Genomic DNA, 13263 nt, shown 5'->3' on the forward strand with positions numbered 1-13263 from the left:
ATTTCATATTATTTAAACTATCTAATTTTTTTGATTACCTGATGCATCAAATGCTTTAAATCATATAATTTTAGTATATAAGTAATTTAAAAATAATATATTATATTCAATACTTCATATCTACTCAGTGGGATCTCCATTGTTCAGTTTAGACCTAATTAAAAATCCACTGAGTGTAGCAAGTTAATACACACACACACACAGAGAGAGATATACTCACTTTTTGTCCACTTATTCAAAATTAATGCAGTGATATTCAATATTTTTAAGAACAAAGTAGTGCCTTTAAACTTACTCAAAAGAAAAGTTTGTCTAGATTCAAGCGAGGAAACTATGGCTTGATAGCTCAAACAACTGCATCACGGATGCAAACGGTTACGATTTAGGAAAGCCTCTCTCCTCTACCTCCACCCCCCTACCGGCACGTCCCCCACCCCTCTCAAGAGAGTAACGATCACCGTGGCGGTCCCCGCACCCCCTCTACCGACCTCCTAACAGCACACACTCAGTACACCCTAACAAAAACTGCCACCCACACACCTGTGGGCCCCACTCGAAAACGTGTGCTCCGTGCTCCAAATGAAACCGTGTTTGCTGTTCTCTCGGAACAGCCATCCGGGCCTCCTTTTGCCCTCGGCTACGGGGACTAGGGACTCGCCTTATACCCAAGGAAAGAGCCGGTTGAATTCGCCCGACTCTGTGTTCCCCCCGGCCCCCGGTTCTTTTCCGTCTTCTGTTTCGTCAAGCACATGTAAGAACGAAGAGGAAAAGAAAAATCTCTTCTTCTTTTTTTATTGTCTTTTGCTTTGTGTTTTTTCGATTTCGTTCTTGTTTAGATTTCTTGTTCCTGTTGATGCCAATTGTTTCTTTTTTCTTGGATCGATGTGGACTTAGGTGGGGCGCACAATGCGATCTGATTTTTATGCCCCAAGGCCATGATTAATCGGGAGAACAAAGGTATCGTTCCCCCTCGATGCACTAGGTCTTTGAATATTCTTTATTTTTGCTTGGAAATATTGTTTTTGGGTGGGACTGTGGGATGCCCGTAATGCTGATCTCGAGATATTGTATGTTTATTTTCTGGTATTTTTTCCCTGAATGGAAATTGAGAAATTTAATTTATTTATTTATTTGATATTTGGTGTCGATGGTGTTTTGATCTTAAGGGGTTCCGCACGCGATCACCGCTTTCTCTGATGAAAAACTGGTTCTTGGGAAATTTGGAGATGAGTAAGAAGGAAAAGTTTTGATCTTTATTTTGTTTTCCTTTTCATTTCTATGTGGGTGGTTCATTCGAGCGAGCCAGCGAGGGATGGCCGGATTTTTCTTCTAAGGTATCCCTCTGAGAATCTCGTTGAATTCTCTTCATGTATAATAGTATATTGACTATGTTGCTGGAACGAAGGTATGAAAAATTGGGCATGGCATCCATAGTAGGTTCTAGGGATTGAGGATCTGCAGCTGTAGTAGATGTTAGCCGGCTTATGAACTGGAATTTTTGTTATTCCAATGTTAGAGGGAAGATTTTAGTATTTTGAAAATTATCAAAACAAAGGAAAGGAAGTTGTTCAGAACTCCAAGAACTAAGTGTTATTCTTGTATGTGTTATTGTTGATTGCTCCTTTCCTCTTTCTCTGGACTCTTTCCACATATGTTTGCTATATCTCTTTCAAAAACTGGTCAGGAATCAGTTTTCTTTTCCCTTTACCTGCCCTAATATCTAGATCAGATTACATGATGAAAGAAAGAGACCATCTTAACCAACAAGAACACATAAAATTTTGTTCTTTGTGCAAAATAAGGATGGTGTTTATTTGTCTAAAATTACACTCAATGAAGCCCTATGTTATTTCAAATGGGATTTTTCAAATAAAAAATTTGAGGTGTCAGGTTTGCTTCAAAAATCAAAAGGGTTGATGGATAAAACAGAACTTTATATATACATGGTGTCTAATGGCAACATAGATGTGGCAGTCGTAGACATCAAAGTTTCAAGATCTAGATTTGGCTACAAATGTTGTACATGCCTATGTACATAGATATGCAGGAATTTTATAATCAAATCTCTAGAATCACTACACATTTGGCCATCTTTATACCTTATTTGGCAGAACCGGGAACAGTTGCATGAGCAGGTGCAGGTGCAAGGAAGTTGATATTTTAGAAACACTTGATGTTAAGGAGCACTTAGTGCATTTGGATTCGAGAATACTAGGAAGATTCCGAAGTGCACGCATTAGCCTAGGTAGACAATTCCTGTTTCTAAGCTTTATATGACAGATAAATTTGAGATGTGAACAAGCAAAACTGTGACAGCAAGTATGACATGTGCACCCAGAAAAAACAGAGATACTAATCTTTCTTAGCTATATTGTCAAGCGATGCTAGGAAGCATGGGCGCCTTATGCTCCACGTTAAGGTCCTGAACATCCTAAGCTTCTTTCATTGGAAATCTAGCTTCAAATTTCATTTGGATTTGACATAATTGCTGCTTTTCTTTTATCTTTTGTTGGTTGCTCTTTAGAGCAGTTTGTAAAATATGCGACTCATATAACCTCTTGGGAAGAGTTTACATTTTCAATTGAAAGCCTCCATTTCTTTTGCATACAATCTTCATTTCCTTTTGCTTATGTAATCTGTTTGATTGCAGAAACAATGCAAGGAAGCCTTGAGGCAGCCTCAGGAAGCCTCGAGGCATCCTCAGGATGCCTCAGGACCAAGGCGTTTTACTATCACTTGCATGAAAGTGGTAATTCCTTTAAAAGGTTTCCTGAGCCCAAGAAGGAAATGAACATCAATCCTGGTGGTACTGTGGAATCAGGCAATCCATCAAAGAGTGAGTCATCTGCACCACCAAATCAAGCATACAGTAGACCCTTCTACCAACAGGATTTGTACACATGGCCAAACTTGCATCCTGACGTTCAGAAGTTTTGGCAGAGCCCAGTAAATACAGTAGAGACCCATTTCTACCCAATGAACAGGGAATATGCTTTTCCTGTTGAAAATAGGTTTCACTATCTGCCATTCAGGATGTTTGCTCAAGGTTACCCACATGAATTTCAGTTTCAAGAATTTCAGTATTTTGTGGTTATCGATTTTGAGGCAACTTGTGACAAAGAAAAGAATCCACATCCACAAGAGATCATTGAATTCCCATCTGTTTTAGTTAATAGTGTGACTGGGCAACTGGAAGCTTCTTTCCAAACATATGTGCGACCTTCATATCATCAACGTCTAAGCGATTTCTGCAAGGAGCTCACTGGAATTCAGCAAATTCAGGTAGACATGAACTCATTCTTGTTCAGTTGTTTTGATTTATTATGTGAACATACAGCTTTGCTTACATTCCAATTTACTATTTAGTTATTGATGCAAGTATAACTTGTGAACTGCAGTGCTCTTTTTTATTGCCTTCCCTCTTTGCTATCCTCTTATTTTCTTATCTACAACAAATTTCTTATGTTTTTTATGCTTATTGTACTTGCATAATTTGCAGCAGAATTTTCTGCTAAAAAGGTTTACTTTTTCTATTAATATCACTCTTTCTGAAAGATGTGGCTGTTGGTTCCTCTCTGATTTGATGTTTTAATGATTTTGCTGATTCAAAAGAATACCATTTTGATCCTATCTTGTTGGTACTTGGTGCATATTTGTGAACTTCATAGTCTGATACAGAAATTTAGTTCATTATTTGGTTGGAATGCTCTAGAACCTACATTGTACCCTTAAACAAATTGTAGAGAGACACCAGAAGAAAGAGAGTACCACTAGCAAGATTGGGCATGTCTTGTTGTGAGGTGGCCATAGTGTTGATTCAAAAAGATGACATGATGCTATTGATAAATAATGGTTGATGACAAATTTGTCGCAAATTGTTGACTCCAAAAGATGGCATGAGGCTCAGGCATGCACAGATAATGGATTGTGGGCACAAAAAGCGAAGTTTTTGTTATTAAGAGGCAGTGTGCGAAGAGATTGGTGGTTAGGTTCGTGAGCAAGCTTACATGCTACTGAGGACAGATTGAAGGAGCATGTAGTTAATTACAGAAGTTAGATTTTGGGCCAAAATCTAACATAAGCATTATATGGTATTGCTAATGATTGAGCAGTTCAGAACTGCATGTTGATGAATTACATCGTTGTTGAGGTGAACCAGCTGGTGAAATTGACTATTAGCTACATTTTTTGTCTAGTGAAGTTGATGGCGATTAAGTAATCATAGCAATGGATTCCAGAATTGCAAGTATTAATAACAAGGCAAGGCATCAGTATGTGCAAGACAGGGCAAGGTAGTTGAGGCTTCTGGCAAGAAACTTTAGATGTTGAGCTGGGGCTGAAAAGGGCAAAGGAGTAAGAGATGGAATCAAAGGTTAGATAGTTGGTCTTGAAGCTGTAAGGATATTAAGGCGTTCACAAGCTATAAGGATATCAAGGCATTCACAAGTATTCTTAATGCAAGATGTTTGAATAACTGGTGCATGTATGACAATAGCACATCTTGTGGTACTTCGGCCCGGACATAATTGTTTGGTGAGTGAGACAAGTCCAACATAAGTATGTTACCAGAGCTCGATGGTTAAAGAAGCAGGCACAGAAATTGAGAGATTTGACCGAGAGGTGAGACAAAGGACAACACCAAGACAATTTGATGTTGCAACAAAAGAATACCATTTTTTAGCAATGATTGCATGATAGGTTATTGGTACAAAATGATAGTTGCACTTCATCAAAATGAAGAATCACTCTTGATCAGATGGTGTAAGTCGAGGGTGAAGATGTGAAAGCCTAGAAGTTGACTAAAGAAGGTAAGCCTTGAAGCAGAAAGATGATTCTCTCTCAAATCAGAAATAGAGTTGAGAAGCTTAATTTCAGATAATAGGGGAGATGATACTGCACTGAAAGAGTAACTCGAACTTCTGTAGATGATGAGGTCATACCAAAACTTTTGTGGTTCATGGAGTCAGCTCTCTCGACTAAAGCTGCCCTGGCCATCAATTTGCACCAATTTCATGATGGTTTGATGTTGATAGCAGCTTGTGAAAAAAATCTGCTCAATACATCCATGAGGCCTTCTTGGCTTGATGTTGTGATTATGGATGGACCATTTTCAAAGGAAAAGGTTTGAAAGATGACGATCTGACAAAGTAAAAGCTTGACCTTTAGGGAGTGTTGGTTAGTGATCAGTACCTATGTAAGAGGTTTGGAAGATGATGATTCAACTGAAACAAGGTAAAAGCTTGACCTTTTGGAGAGTGTTGGATAGTGATGAGAACCCGTGGATGAGAGACTTTTGATGTGATGAAGAAACCCTTGCAACTAGTTTAATTTCTTTGGTAGAGATTGGTGAAGGATATTTGTATCTTTTCCCATGAGACTTTGATTTTTTTTTAAGCAAGGTATACATTCAAAAAATTCATTAAAAAGAGATTAAAACTCGGCTGAAACTTGCCAAGTCTTTTATGATTCAGTTGGATCAACAAGTCAAAAAAAGATTGAGCCACATTGTCAATTTTCTTTTTAAGATCTTGACTCAGTCAAGCTAGAATATTAGGTGATTATTTTGGTAATGCTATTCTCTATTTGATTTAGATATGATTATCATTGTCGAATCTATGACATCTAGATTAGTAAAATATCAAATTTAAATTAATTAAAGCATATTAAAGATTAGTATATAGATACTTAGATTAAAATATTAAAGTAGATCGAATTTAAATTAATTATAGATACTTAAATTAGTAAAATATTTTTTAGTGATTTGTAAATGTTGAGTTGTTTGTTTTTGAAGGAAGAATTTCGTAAAAGCAATATGATTTATTCTATAAGAGTTGATATTAACATAAGATCATGTGACATGATAATATTAATCTTTTTTTTGTCACCTTTTTTTATTAAGAACAACTAAATTATCTTTACAAGATTTTGATCATTTTTTATTATTTTTTTTTAAGTGCATGCCTTCCTAAATATGCGTAATTGTATGAATACTCTTGCAAAGTTGCCATTTACATGTGTATCCTTATAAAGTTTTTTTTTTGCGTGTTTACCTGTAAGGGTATTTTAGCCATTTCAAATTTAAATTGTTTATTTTTAACGGCGTTAGATGGTATGGGTACATATATAGAAAAGAAAAAAAAAGGGTATATATGCAAAATAAGTATTTTATGAGGGTATACATGCAAATAGCAATTTTACGAGGATATTCATACAATTTAGTATATTTTGGAGGGTATACATGCAAAAAACCCTAAACTAAATCTGAATTGTTTAAACAGATTTCAGACTTCAACTTGCTCCTCATGAACGCCGTTTCGATGGATTCTTAGATTGATGATCACTTCATTTCAGCCCGTTGTTGCCTGGATAGATGCCTGAAAGCCTTTCAGACTGGTTTTTCCATCCTTTGCATCCTCCCTTAGTGTGCAATAAGTGATCAAATCAATCACTGCTACACTCCATTTTTCTCCTGTGATCGAATTAATTTTCCATTATTCAATTAAGTTTGAATCTTATAATGCATCATCAATTGTTTTTCATTTATTCAACAAATATTCATGAACTACAGAATACTAACAATATTTAGTTTTATTGTTGACGTTTTTTTGCTTTTGTTTATAGTTATTGCTCTCCTATGCTTGTTGTTTGCCTAAATAAATATGCAAATATATTAAAAAATTTCCATTTTCTATTTGATTTTTTTTCTAACTTTGTGTTATCCAAATCTTTTTCATACTTTTAGCAATTCCATTCATCCTTTCTTAATTTCTGTAATTTACATTTAGCAAAATTGTTTCGAGATTCTGAACTTATCGCTATTCTTCCATTGGAATATTGCATAATCGCCAACCTCCTTACAATCTCTTTTTCAATTTTATTCCCTTAAACCTCTTTGTTCCTTTGCTGTTTGATGACCTTCTTAATTGCTGGTCTCTTTCACATTCAGCACTTCATTTGTGGTGTTGCTTCGAGATTACTCTTTTCTCCTTTAATGAACTTTATCATTGACAAAAGTTACTTTTATTCTCTCATATTATGTTATTTCTCATTCATTTTGTTTGTTTCAGCTCCCACTAAATGCATTTCCTGCCATTCGGATATTTTAGTGGTCATACTCTTTGGAGGTTTACCTTTGAGATGAATAAAAAATAGAGGAAAAGAAAGGAGGAATAGAATTGCCACCGGCGTGTGAGACTGGGGATCACTCTAGTACGCTTAGCCAAGCCTAAATGTGGATATGGATGGACTATCTTGTGGTTATGTCGTACTTGATCTCAGAGTCCATCTTATATAGAAGTTCTTCAACGTTCAGATTCCGTAACCAAAGGGAAGTTGCGGCAACTCCATTCTGTCCCTTTTCCAAAGGATAGATTAGTTTTCCAATGGATAAATTAGTTTTGAGGTCACATAATTATTGCAATGGAGTGCCAAGATACTCCGTATTTTTTGGGTTTCATGGCCACAACAGTCAACATCTCATATGTTATTTCCCTTTCAGCAGAGGAAAAATAATACTTTTATGAAAATTATCTTCGCTTTTAACTATTTCTCTCTTAAAATCACTTCTTTACTATTTGATCTGACATATCACTACCTGATGTAAAATATTGTGTGCAATTACATGTCATAGTAAAGTTTCTTTTAATACTTTCTAATTAACTAAGCCAATTGGAAGTAAAGAATAGGTCATCATGCAGTAAGTTTTTTTTTTTTGGTGTGCGGAACCATTTTTTGATGATACACTTGGACACTTGCCCTTCCTAGTATGACATATGTCACATCAGGATTTCCTGTAAGTAGGCAACAGAGCTATGTGTATACTTGCAGCATAGGTTAGGTGGGGTTTTTTTTCTCTGTAAGTGACCAAATATATCTTGGAAAAATACTTTTGCTGTGCAGGGTCCTTAAATTTGTACCTGCAGCAGTGCAAATTTATTTCCCACTTTTGGTTCTTTCAGTCCAAATTTTTATGCAGCTAATCAGTTTCTTTTTTACCAAACTGTTATATCTTTTTTTTTTATGGAATGACATAAAGTCAGAATGCATGCTCAATTATGGATTACTGCTTTGACATATCATGAATGCATTTCAGTGATTCTGTTTCATTTTAAATGCTTATTTTTAGTGATTTATTGCTCAGAGTATAGGTGAGATCTCAAGTATGCAACCATATGATATGTTTAATATAATTCTGTTGAGCTTTCTGTTATAAAGGTTTTATCCTTTTTATCTTATGAACAAATATGAAGGATCCATGAAAACCCCATGAATACATGCAATACATTTATTGTTAATGTTATTTAGAAATTCGTTTAGAAGTTTGTTGAGGATGACCTAATCATACACTTTAGTTATTGCAATATCCATGATTAAGTGGGAAGCGTACTAACTACAGAGCTTTATGGTGCTGGCTTATATTTTGTTTTGCAAGAGAGATTAAGCTGCAGCTATGCCATAGCAATAAATTTATGCTAATATATAGCAGCAACATTTTTTTTTGATGTGCTAGTAAAAGGAAGGTATTGACCTTTGACATTATGTGCATTTCAGGTGGACAGTGGAGTTCCTCTATGTGAAGCTTTACTTATGCATGATAAGTGGTTGGAGGACAAAGGGATTAAGCAGAAAAACTTTGCTGTGGTGACATGGTCTAACTGGGACTGTCGTGTCATGTTGGAATCAGAGTGCAGATTCAAAAGGCTCAGGAAGCCTCCCTACTTTAATAGGTAATTGATTTGACAGGGCTTTCATTTTCAGAGAAATTAATCTTGTCTTTTCATATATACAAGAATCATATCCTTGTCAAATCTATTGAAATTTTTTTTCCTTCTTTTCTTTTTCTTTTTTTTGGGGTATGCCTCTCCCTGGTAGCCTTTATATGCTTCAAATTTTGTTTTCTGTTTATTCTTTGTGACTTCCCCTCTATCTTCTAATTTGGGCACAATAGGAAGGTGTTGTTTCTTTCATTTGTTATTATTTGGTCATATTTTTTTGGTTATATTTGTCAGAGCCATGGACTCTAAACAGCTGTTTTTGGCATATGCATACATGTAAGTGGCTATGACCTATTGTAACCATGTATGTTGTTATTCCTCATTCTAGTGGATTCCTATAAATGCCACTCTCCGACCCTTGTTTTCATCATAGCTAGAAGTGCGCTTTATAAGATCTTTGTTATAGCTTTAACTCTTTAAGAACTTATAGCAAAAGAATAACTCATCCCTTTACTGTTGAACAAGGTTGCCTTCTCATCCTTTACCTTGTTTTTCCAAAATACAATTACTTGCTTGCAAAATCCATTGACTTGGTTGCTTCTGGCCTTAACAAGTTGCTGGAGCCCGACCATGGCCTAATGCATCTGTTGAAATTTTTCCAAGCATTATAAACTTATATTTGGAATTTTCAATCAGTGAAAGCAGGTTGAGCTCGTTGATTTTGCTTGATTCCCTTGGTTATGGCAAAGAATGTCTTAAAACACCTTTTCCAGTTATTCGTTTCATGTCGCTTTTCAAGTCCACAAACCTTTTGTACTTGCATATATTCCCCCATCTTTCTCATAAGTGCCTTAAAGCTGTCTTGCCATTTGAGACATCCATAGCCCTAATAATAACCATGAAACCAGCCCAAACTTGTTCCAACTAATCTGTCTCTTCTTGATTTGCCTATTTTCTTTTAGATCTTGTTGACTTCATTGGATCCCTCTTATGCTATCTTTGGTCATTTCCAAATGCTTCGTGGATGTTCATGTGGGTCTTTCTAGCTCTGATACCTGAATATTTCATTTTTAAGCTGCCTGGAAGCGTCAACATTTTCAGATACTTGGACATGGCACTACAGGATGCAAAACATCGGGGCATTCCACTTTGAAATATCATGCTGACATCAGCAAAAGTATTTGACACTCTGCACTATTTTTGGAGTGCCAGGGTACTCTTAGTTTTTAGTGTTTGACACTTCAAGCATGGTGTCATTATATTTTCAGGATGAAGTTATCATAGTTATATTAACACTGTAAGTATCTTAAACATCTTAGGTTTCTTTATATAAACCTAGTGAATAAATTAAACAAGTTGCGGACTCATGGATATTCCGCTGAATTTATTTAGTTTTTCTCAATAAGCATCAGAAAAAATAAACATGTGTGCATGTATATGTAATATATATGTATGTATTTATGTATACATATAAACACATGTGCATGTGACTAGCGACTCTTCTTCATGTTTATGGCCACTGTTAGATGTTACATGTACTTGACATAATCTTCTTCCTTCTAGCAGCACTGGATTACTTTTAGAAGATGTTGTCTTCATACTTGTTGTCATGTCAACATGGATTGTAATAGCATGACTACTTTACAATTCCAGTTTGTCTGTTTATTCCCAATCCCTATGCTATGTCAGTTCTTAATTTTTCTTCTTAATTGCTTGTTTTATACTTGAGATTTCTTTTGATATTTTGGTGTCTTGTTTGATTTTGCCTCCATAAATTATCATCTTTGGTTGATACTTAATGATGCCAGGAAAAATAAAAGGGGGAAGACAAAACAACGAGCAAACCAACACCACCCAGGAATTTAAGAATAATGGCAAACACAAAATCTTCAAGAACAAGAACAGTGGATAGACAAAAACTCACCACCCAAAGAAATCCACCCTAGGGATACAGAGTTCTAGTGATCACCACTCACAGGCAATCTTTCTGAGATACAGAGCAAAAACACGCTCACCACCCAAAGAAAAGCCCAGAGATAGAACACCCAAAAGAAGAAACTCGTCAAGCCAAAGGCTTAATCCTTAATTCTCTCAAACTTGAAATTAATTTCTGAAAACATAACTTAGGGCATGCCTTTATATAGGCATATTTGGAATGCTCTTCAAGCAATTACAATAAATAATCCTAAACTTGGGGAGAAAGAAAAATACCATAATTAGGCGTTCCGTAAGAAAGAAAAATACCATAATAGACATTCCATAAATAGCCTTTGCTTAGGCATAAACCAAAAATAAATTGCCATAAAAAAAAGGCTCCTTAAGCACCCGTGTCACTTAAGCTCATTGTCAGTATCTCTAGAGTTCTTAATCCTGACGCCTGTTCTAGGAGCTCCCCCTCTCCCAATACTCCTTGGTATGACCATGCCTTCCCAATCTCATCTATTGACAATCTTGCTGATTTCTTATCATGATCAAGAGCATCACCCTCGTTTTCATTGGTACGACTTCTTCTGAAATATTTGTAATTTAAAACAACTTGTTTTCGCAGAGAGTAGTCTAGACTTGCGGGATTGGCAAGCTCCCTTAACCCTCAAGATCTCTCTTTCATGCCTCTCAAAGAAGTGAATCCCACCGACACCAGAAGATATCCTATAGATATCTTCAGAAAGGATCATATAGCATGCACTCTCAATATCTAGTAGGCATTAGCGAGCTCCCAGACTATAACCAACTTGAGTATGAGGTTTGGTGCCAGAGTTATGGACCATATAAATGTACTCTGCTTCCATTTAGTACATCGAGTGGATCCATTGCATTGCTGCAAAATAACCAAGGACATCTATAAGTTAGAATATGTAGAGTTTTTGTGCAGCATTTTCTCTTGATCCAATATTCCACTTAAGTGTTTTAAACCTCAGAACAAATGTTTGTGTTTCTATCATCTTAGCCATAAGAACCTGATAATCTCAGATATTTCAGGGAATATTTTATCTTGGGTTACAATCATGTGACAACTAAGTATGTTGTCACTTCTAAATGACTTCAGACTACCCGCCAACTATCAAACTATTATAGGTAGCAATATTTTCCAATCTGGATTTATTCTCATCGTCTATATAATGTCTTATTTTCAGGCTATTTTGCATTTGACATCAAAATGATTTCCTTGTTCCTGAACTTGTATGCAGGTGGATTAACTTGAAGGTTCCATTCCAAGAGGTGTTTGGTGGTGCGCGTTGCAATCTAAAGGAGGCAGTTCAGCTGGCTGGCCTTGCATGGGAGGGTCGTGCTCACTGTGGCCTTGACGATGCCCGCAACACTGCTCGCCTCCTTACCCTCCTCATGCGCCAGGGCTTCAAGTTCTCCATAACCAACTCACTAGTATGGCAGCCTGGGGATCGCCCGCTGACATGGCCGTCACCACCTGACCACCCAGTGGACTCTGGCCAGCAAACTCAGAGGCTGAAAGAGCTGCTGGTCCCTGCCTTCCAGTTCCATCCTTTCATGGACCCCACCACCGGAGAGAGGTGCAGCTACTGTTTTTGTGGGGTCAGGTGCAGCAAGTCTGTGGTTCGCAAGCCAGGGCCAATGCAGGGCAGGTGCTTCTTTGGGTGTGGGAGATGGACGACTACAAGACGTGCCTTCTGTAATTACTTCAGGTGGGCCTCGCCTTAAATCAAGGAGAAGATTTGTGGTACTGGAATATATTCTCAGGAAAATCAGTTCTATACAAGGGGCGCAGTTTAACCTTAAAAAATAGTTGGGAAAGCAATAAGACTCTGCAGCTTACTGGGCTGTTGCTTCCATATATATATATGTTGTTACTGTTTGTCTTTGTTTCTGTTACTAGAACCCTTAGGTAGTTGTCTGACCTCTCAAACTGACTTCTTATTGACAGAAGAGAAGGGGGATGAATTTGCTGCTTAGGGTGCTTTGCATGCATAAGACATGTTTGTTTGTCTAATGAGCTATTAGGGTTGGACCTTGTTCTTTTTTTCTCTTATGGAAATCTGCTGAACTTCTTGCTTGGGGCGATGACTATTGCTTCTATTAAGTTCTGATATGAGAAGAGGATAATTGAAGTATATGTAACAGAAGTTGCATACCAACTCAGCTAATGATTAAGATGTATATTTCTAAGGAAAGGGAGACTATGTGCATGAAGCTGTGTATCTAATTTACTATATTTGCTGTTGATATCTTATGCTCAAGGCTTTCGGATGTTGTTGGTACTGATTATCAATCAGGTATTCAAAGACAGGTGGTAAACTTAGACACAAGTGATGAATATGTACATTGAATATGTTGTTTCAGCGCATGTCTTCCTTTTTATTCTGATTTTCATAGGAAAAATCTTGCAAAATGATGTAAAGAGGAGTAACTTTTTGGAAATATAATTTCAAGATGTTGGATGATAATTTGACATGGTATAAAGTGGCTGTATGCTACGGCGGAAGCATGGTGAAAAATAGCAGGCAAAATACGTAAGTAGGGAGGCATTTTATGGGTGACTATAGACATGCTTACCTGCTTTCTTTTCCCTCTTGAA

General features: G+C 36.7%; 1 protein-coding gene across 2 annotated transcripts; it reads left to right on the plus strand.

Annotated features, from left to right (window-relative positions):
* Positions 1 to 611: 611 nt before the first annotated feature.
* Positions 612 to 12859, plus strand: LOC103705029 (cell death-related nuclease 4-like). Of its 2 annotated transcripts, XM_008788607.3 has the most exons (6): positions 678 to 751; positions 895 to 957; positions 1167 to 1334; positions 2651 to 3282; positions 8551 to 8726; positions 11903 to 12859. In XM_008788607.3, the coding sequence occupies exons 4-6, from the start codon at positions 2656 to 2658 to the stop codon at positions 12387 to 12389; spliced, it is 1290 nt and encodes a 429-aa protein (XP_008786829.2). In that variant the 5' UTR covers positions 678 to 751; positions 895 to 957; positions 1167 to 1334; positions 2651 to 2655; the 3' UTR covers positions 12390 to 12859. The 2 variants fall into 2 exon arrangements, with proteins under 2 accessions (XP_008786828.2, XP_008786829.2); XM_008788606.4 differs by lacking the exon at positions 1167 to 1334 and having other exon boundaries at positions 612 to 751.
* Positions 12860 to 13263: the final 404 nt, after the last annotated feature.

The sequence above is a fragment of the Phoenix dactylifera genome, chromosome 12 (assembly GCF_009389715.1).
Source record: "Phoenix dactylifera cultivar Barhee BC4 chromosome 12, palm_55x_up_171113_PBpolish2nd_filt_p, whole genome shotgun sequence".
Taxonomy (NCBI): Eukaryota; Viridiplantae; Streptophyta; class Magnoliopsida; order Arecales; family Arecaceae; genus Phoenix; species Phoenix dactylifera.

Coding starts and splice junctions, on each gene's coding strand:
- LOC103705029 (XM_008788606.4), top strand. CDS start 936: ATGATTAATCGGGAGAACAAAG. Junction 3,283..8,550: donor CTGGAATTCAGCAAATTCAG/GTAGACATGAAC, acceptor TGTGCATTTCAG/GTGGACAGTGGAGTTCCTCT. Junction 8,727..11,902: donor AAGCCTCCCTACTTTAATAG/GTAATTGATTTG, acceptor ACTTGTATGCAG/GTGGATTAACTTGAAGGTTC.